General features: G+C 46.4%; 1 protein-coding gene across 12 annotated transcripts in view; it reads left to right on the forward strand.

Moving 5' to 3' along the window:
- The window catches only part of HMBOX1 (homeobox containing 1), a 176,933-nt gene that overhangs the window by 92,338 nt on the left and 76,973 nt on the right, over nucleotides 1-7,622 (forward strand). For all 12 annotated transcript variants that reach the window (XM_019520890.1, XM_019520887.1, XM_019520893.1 and 9 more), the window contains one exon: nucleotides 5,239-5,718. In XM_019520890.1, coding sequence (XP_019376435.1) covers nucleotides 5,239-5,718 — 480 coding nt within the window. The remainder of the gene's footprint in view (nucleotides 1-5,238; nucleotides 5,719-7,622) is intronic.

Raw genomic sequence — 7,622 nt, forward strand, 5'->3', positions numbered from 1 at the left:
AAAAAAAAAAAAAAAAAAAGGAGGGTGACATGCTTAACAGTACGCAATCAAGGGTCTTCCCATGTGAGAGCAGAGTTTGCTGTAAATCACAGTCATCTGAACATGCAGCTTGCCCACATCCTGATCAGAAGATAGGGTATCTGATTACTGTCTATGGTAGTTTGCTAAAAAGGTAGGCAAGTTTGACAGCCTCAGGCCATCACTAGCTTCATGTACTCACTGGCATCTTCAGTCCTCATCTCCTGTCTTCCTTGTGTTTTGCCTGCTGAGCCTTTTGCAGCTGGTTAAATCTCCCAGCAAAAAGAGGGCACTAAAAAGCAAATTGAATTAAAGCTAGCCATAGGGGTTAAGGAGAATAAGAGGCTCTTACAAACATATCTGGGGATAAAGTGCTAGAGAATGTCCATTAATTAATGAGGTGGATGAAATTATAATGGTTCTAAAATGACTGATTTACTTAATTGCTTTGTAAATTGGTCTTTAACAAGGAAAGCAAAAAAGAGGGGACAAAGAACCAGAAAGTAACGGAGACCTTGTTTAAATCTCTATGCTAAATAGTAACTTAGTAGAGTTATTCATTAAGGAGCAGAGGAGGTCGGGCATATTGGATGTGTTCCAGTGTTGCCACCTCCTGCAATTTTTTATCGCAAGTCTTGCAATATTTATTTCTTGTTCTCCTTGAAGTCCCAGTTGCTGCAGTCATTTGGCTGTGTGAGGCACCCAGTTTTAATTTAAAATGGAAAAGAGTGTGTGTCTAGCTCTTTGTGTAAAAAAAAGCACTTCAAAATACCAATTTCAAGGTGCAAAATCCGAAAGGCAAATAAAAAAATATCTTGGGTGTATACTTTTAAAATGGAAATTCATGCATCAAGGATAGTATCACCAGGAATGCAGGTAATATAACCTTAGACAGAGGGACTGTATCTTGAAAATCAGTCATACCAGAAAGGATCTTGGGGTCATAGTGGACACCATGTGCTCCCATCACAATGCTGTAGCAGAAAAAAACTGATATATAACCAAGGAACAATGGGAGAAGAAGAGAGGTGATTTTCTCTCTGTAGATAGCCTTGGTGAGATTGTTCCTGGGATACTGTGTCCAATTCTGGCATTTGTATTTTTAGAAGGATGTTGAAAAATTGAAGAAGGTGTAGAAAAGAGCCAGAATAATGATTGGGAGGGCGGAGAAAATGCTGTGCAGTTTGAACTCTTTGAGTCTCTAATTTATCATAAGAAAGATTGAGAGGCAACTTGATTACAGTGTATAATTGCAAGAAAATACCGGATACTAAAAGACTCTTCAATTTAGCAGAGAAAGGCATAAAAAGAGCCACTGTTTTGAAGCTAAAGCCTGACAAATTCAGACTGGGAATAAGACATGCGTCTGTAACAGCAAGGGAAATTTGCCACCAAGGGAAATGATAGATTCTCCATGTCGTGATATCTTCACACCTGGATGGCCTTTTGGATGTTATACTTTTAGGTATGGGCAAGTTGTCAGGCTCACCACAAGGGCGTCTGGGTAAAATTTAAGGAACTCTGGTATACAGTGTGTTATCCTAGATCAGTGTTTCTCAATCCATGGGTCGTGACACAAAAGTGGGTCACAAGAATATGTGAAAGGGTTATGAACAAACTTTAAAAATGGATTCTCCTTTAAAGAAGAAAAGCAGGGGAAACCATGGCTTCCCCCTTGGAGGCTGGCAGAGTTCCAGCCTGCAAGGGGCTGCTTGGGTCCCCCCCTGCCCCACACACCCACCCCCTGCCCCACACGCTGTGGGGCTGGCACCTGGGGGCAGGGGCCATGGGTTGAGACTAGCCATTGATGTTTACAAATGGGTCCTGGTACAAAAAAGGTTGAGAACTAGTGTCCTAGATGAGGCAAAGGAGAGCTGCTCTAGCACCTCCCAGCTTCTAGCCTGAGCCACGGCAGGCATGTGCCTGCATTTCCTCAGTCCAAGGGGAATGTCTTTACCATGACAAACTGGTTTAGCGTAGGCAGGTTAGACTAACTTGCAAAGTTTGAATCAATTCAGGCTCAGGCATTTTGAATGCCTGTCCCTAGCCCAGGAGTGGCAGAGGCCTGATCCTGCAGACAGTAGCTCTAGGTGACGTTTGTCTCTGCCAGTCAATCAGATCCCCTGTGCTGGGACATAACCCAGCACAACTGCTCCTACCACAAGACCAACATCCGTTTGTAGCTTCAGTGGCCCTTTCTGAGAAAGGATGGATTAACTGTACAGTGAAAAGTGGGTAAACCAAAGCAGCTTAGATCTTGACGTGGAAAGTGTAATATTCTGGTCTGTCCCTGGTCCCTGACTGAGGTCCAGTCCCTTTCTTTGCAGCAGAACAATGCACTGTGCTTTTGCTCAGGAAACGGAGATAAAGCTGAAAAGAGAGGCACCTACAGTCTAGAAATAAAGATCAAAATAAGATTGAGAGCTTCCCATGCAGGGTTTTTAGTATGACAAAGTCCTGCAAAGTTTAAAGCTGTATTTTGAGTGCAGGGCTGCTCTGTAACATCTGGAAGGGAACATAAGGGACACACGAAACCCCAGTGTTGCCAGAAGCCTGGGAAATCAATGAGCCCTCCTGGCACAACAGACTGGAGGATTGTGGCCACAATCTCTAGATGGTATTAGATTGGGAAATGTTGTGAACCCACTGTTGGTAGATAAAGTAATGCCAAACTTAAGGAGGTTAGCCAATAATAAAGTGAGATTCAGCCTGTGCAAATGCAAGCCAGCATATGCAGGGAAAAAGTTTCATGAGAGGAATATTTGGGGAACACAGTACTGTTCAGCACTGATGCTGGGTAACGAACCAGCCTGTGATATGGTGCTGCTAAGCCAGCATGACGTTTGGGGCTTGTTGGAGAGATTATGCCACAGAGCTGGGAGGTGGTCTCCCCGTCTCTCTAAAAGCTTGAGATAAAAGCCTAGCTCATCCTGCCTATGCCAGTGCACCTCAGTAACACGGACAGGTGCAGACTGAATAAAATTCAACAAAAAATGTGTCTTGAGTTACGTATCAGTGCTAGGGACAAGACTAAAGGACCGGAGAGCAGCCCTCCATCATCTCCATTGTCACTGCAACTGTGACAATTGGCCATAAAACATTGTGCTCTCTTGGAAGTGGGGCAGCATGAGTGGCCATGAAACAGTGGAGATGGGAGCAGCTTCCCCAACATGGCTGGAGCCCATCCCTTGCCCTCAGCTGTTCTCTTGACTCCTTCTCCTTCCTTCCCCCCTAGGCATGCATGTGGCCTCAGCCATGCGTGGGGGGGACACATGCTTGTGGATTTTGGAAGGGGATTTGATGTATGGTAGGGAAATTGTTTTAGAGAAATAAGCAGCAGCAGCTTCTGAAGCTGAGGGCCAGAGCAGTGAAAGGGGCTGAGGGTCTTCTCTTAGCTTGAAGAAGGGAATTGAGAAGGGTCTCCAAATACCCGAAGAGGAGGGAGATGGGTTTTTCTCTGTAGCTGTAGGGGTCTGGACTAGGAGCAATGGCCTCAAGCTTCAGCAGAGGAATTTTAGATTGGAGATTCGGAGGAACTTTCTAGCTGCGAGGGTGGTCAAGCATGGGAGATGCTGTGAAATCTCCATCCTTGGAAGTTGTCAAGAGGAGCTGGACAGACACTTGACTGGGATTTTTTAGTTGGGGACGATCCTGCTCTAGGCAGGGGGCTGGACTAGATGAGGTCTCTTCCAACTCTGCTTTCCTGTGATCCTAAGATATCTGGCTGCAGAACTGGAGCTGGGCTCTTCTGCCCATCTCTCTAGATCTTGGGATCCTAGCAAAGGATGCAAGGCCCTATTCAAAAGGGACCTGCATCTCCTTCCTGTTAAGCATAGCTCCCATTTGGCCCATTCCTCTTGGCCAGGTCTGGCCATTAGCCTGGGGTATGATCCTCCTGTAAGGACCCCCACACCCTACCCTCCACACCAGTGCCAGGAACTGCCAGGTTTTAAGGTTTCCCTGTGCTCTTTTCTCAAGGCAGAGACATGCCAGCCACACTGTTCATGGGTGGGGAGGCTGGGGCAGGCAACGCCACTCCTGGTTGTTGGGGTCCTCCCTTGCTTTTAATAAGTGCCTTAGAGGTCCACCCTCCATCTCTTAATGCAGTTGTCAGAGATCCCTCCACCCACTCTCGGCTTAGTTTCAATGAGCCCCCTAAGGCCTTCTGTGGCCTCTGACCTCCTGTGGGTTTGCAACAAGGAGGGAATGCCCCTACTCTTTCTAGCAAACCCCTTCCTGTCCTTTAACCCCCAGTCCACCACAAGGAGATCTCTTGAGGTCTGTTGGAAAGGGCCATGCTTCTTGTAAGGGAGAAAGAAATCAGAGGGTCCTGCAGGAAGGGAGGATGCCGAAGGCGATCCACAGCCCTGATGAAGTTACCTCCCTAGCACCTGAGCCTCCCTTTGCAGGGGAAAGGGCTGCAGACTTCTGTCTTTAGTTAGAAGCTCAGGTCTTCATCAGTATTTGCCCATGCCACTCTCTTCTTGCAGTAGCATCATCCCAGGTTCTTCTGAACATTCCCGTGGCTTCTGAAATCAGACTTTGGCCAACAAAACGTGGGTCCTGCGAGGCTCCAGATTTCAGCTGGGGCAGTTCTGGGTACTCAGTTTTTTTCTCTTTTTCCTTCCTGCTTCTGCAAAGCAGCAAACATTAGGAACTGGAACTCTTTCCGCTCTCATTTTAAGGAGTCATCATTCATAACCCCTTGTCAAGATCACATTAAGCTTCTGGAGGAGTTATTACTGCCGGCTCAGGGCTAGCCAGTTGGTTTTAAGGCTTGCAGGACCCTTTTGGTGGATTTTGGGGCTAGGCAAGAATGGGTTTACCACGGATTCTTGGTTGTGACCATAATGATGCAGGAGCTTTCTTTGCTCTGTAACACATGTTCTTTGAAGGCCAGAGGGCAGGAGAGGCAGGTTCATTTTAGGAAGGTGTCGGGATTTAAAACAGGAGAGTGAGGAATGATTTGAAAAGTTCTGGGAAGGAATAATTAAGACGGCAAACAAACCTGAAAGGGCAGCGATCTCGCTGAGTTCAGCTGGAGAAGGATCCGGCCTACCGGGCCTCCTTCCCCTGCCATTTATGTGGCTTACAATGTTGTAAATTGAGACCAGAATTAGCCCTGTTGTCTTCTGTTAATTCCTGCATATAACGTGCTTTGCATAATCCATAATGAGCCACTGAACTGAAGTCAGCTTTTACATGTCACCTTATTTGTAGTCTGCTGGAAACCATGTCTCACTACACAGATGAACCCAGATTTACCATAGAGCAGATAGACCTGCTTCAGCGCCTGAGACGTACAGGAATGACCAGACATGAAATCCTCCATGCCTTGGAAACTTTGGACCGTCTTGATCAGGAGCATAGTGACAAGTTTGGAAGAAGGTCTGGCTACGGCGGCGGTTCTTACAGCAACAGTACCAACAACGTCCCAGCATCTTCTTCGACAGCCACAGCTTCCACACAGACCCAGCACTCTGGGATGTCCCCATCACCCAGCAACAGTTACGACACCTCCCCACAGCCTTGCACTACTAATCAGAACGGGAGGGAGAGTAATGAGCGGTTGTCGGCATTCAACGGGAAGATGTCTCCCACACGCTATCCGCTTGCAAACAGCTTGGCTCAAAGGTTGTACAGTTTCGAAGCATCGGAAGAGGACCTGGACATAGATGACAAAGTAGAAGAATTGATGAGGTGAGTGAAACTCAGTGCAGATGGTTCAGTAAGTCAGTGCAATGATTCCTTTAAGAATAGGATTGTGTCTTGGGGGGCTGAAGCCCTGCTAGAGTATCTGGGGACTACTTGAAGTGTTACGTGTGTTGTCAGTAGCACAGGAGCTGGTTTTGAAGCAGTTCTCTCTCTGCTGGCCACTGTTTAAAGTTAACATGCCTCACTCTGCCTTTCAAAGCCCTGTACAAATCAGGCATCCATTTTGTGTGCCAGGTTATTCCCTAAAGACTAGATTGACTTCTTTATCTCAGGGTGCTTTGTTTCCATCCGATCCTCGTTCCGAATCCCTTTGCCCTTCACCTTCCCGTAACATCCTCCACCACTGACTCATGTCAGTCAAATTCCTTCTCCCTCCGTACTGTACAGGAGGAAGAAGGAATTGCTTGGAGTTTTCTCTTGCAGTTCGCAGGGCATCAAAGCTTATTCCGTGTCAGTCTTAGGGCAGGCCCTGCCTCTTTTTAGGGCCCTATATCATATCAAGAGTTGTAATAATGAATATTAAGATTTCTTCATCAAAGAGGGTGCAGTCAGAAGCATTGTTCTTGTTTCTATATTAGACCCCCTTCTCTGTTAGCCAGGGTCCCACTCAGAGCAATATGGGAAAGCATAAGGGGAGAATAAGCCTGACAGTAAGGAGCTATGATTGTGATAGACAATATGTAAGACAAGAGATGGGGGATGAAATTCAACAGCGCCCCCCCCCCCAAATATAATGTATAACGCACGTTTTTCTTGATTTTGGAATATCTTGTTTCCTTGTATACACGTGGTGACTGTGACATTGTAGAGAGTACAGGAGGAGGTTTATTTTAAGGAGGATTTTGGAGATGCAGGGTGAAGACGTGGTCTGGGTAAGCAGAGTAAGGAGATGAGTGGGAAAATACACCAGGCTGGGGGCTCTGCAGCTTGGAATAGGGCAGTGAGATAAAGAATGGCAGGAGCCTCTTCACTGACGTCCCTGTCCGTGAGTTTTGGGTTCTTGAGTGTGACATCCCAGACAGCAGCTGGTGCTTTGTCAGCTAGAAATTTGTATTTTCATATGTGGAGGCTCAGGGTTTGGGAGTAGAAGAGAGGATGAGCCTGCAATGTTTGTCTTTCATCCACGCTTGCAAGCTCAAATCTGCCCAGATCGATATTTAGCCACTTCCTCAGGAAGAGCCAAAGGGAAAACTTGTTCCTATAAGAAGGAAGAAGGTCCCTGGTGTTAAAGCCTAAATAAATACGATGTTAAACTGCACAGGAGAAGGTGTTGGTTTACTGCAGGTTAAGTTTGCCGCACATTAGGGTCCCTGTGCAACCAGTTGTTTTTGCTTTTAGCAGAGTTTCTTCCGTCCCTTCTGAACCATCTCTCCTCACACTTTCAAAATGATCATTACAAACAGACAAGGGATGCAACAAGGACTGGGATGTCTTCCTTCAGTACAACACGTCCACTGCTTGGAGGGTGGGGAGAGGGCTGGAGCTGGCAAAATCTTTTATATCCTTCAGCTCCGCTTATCGAAATGTTGCAACGGGCTTGTATTTAGGCTCATTTGTGTAACTAACCATGCAGACCCTGCTATCTTTTTTAGGGTGTTGTGTTTTGGGTTTTTTTTTTTGTGCCTCATTTTACGACTGAGGCTTTTATGCTGGTGCGAGAGATTTATTCCTCCCTGTGTAATGAAACTTTGTGCACTCCATATGGCAGTTTTGCACCTCGTATGAATTATACAGGACACGAGTCATCCATTCTCCTCCTCGGATACTTTGATCAAACATGACACTTGTTCAAAGAAGTGTCCACTGGCGAGACGCTTCGACTGTTTTATTGGAAAGGCAGACCCGCACCCCCACTCCCATCCCCCTCCCTCCCATCTTTTAGCCTTGTC

Source organism: Gavialis gangeticus, unplaced genomic scaffold, assembly GCF_001723915.1.
Source record: "Gavialis gangeticus isolate Ggan-Ray unplaced genomic scaffold, GavGan_comp1, whole genome shotgun sequence".
Classification (NCBI taxonomy): Eukaryota; Metazoa; Chordata; order Crocodylia; family Gavialidae; genus Gavialis; species Gavialis gangeticus.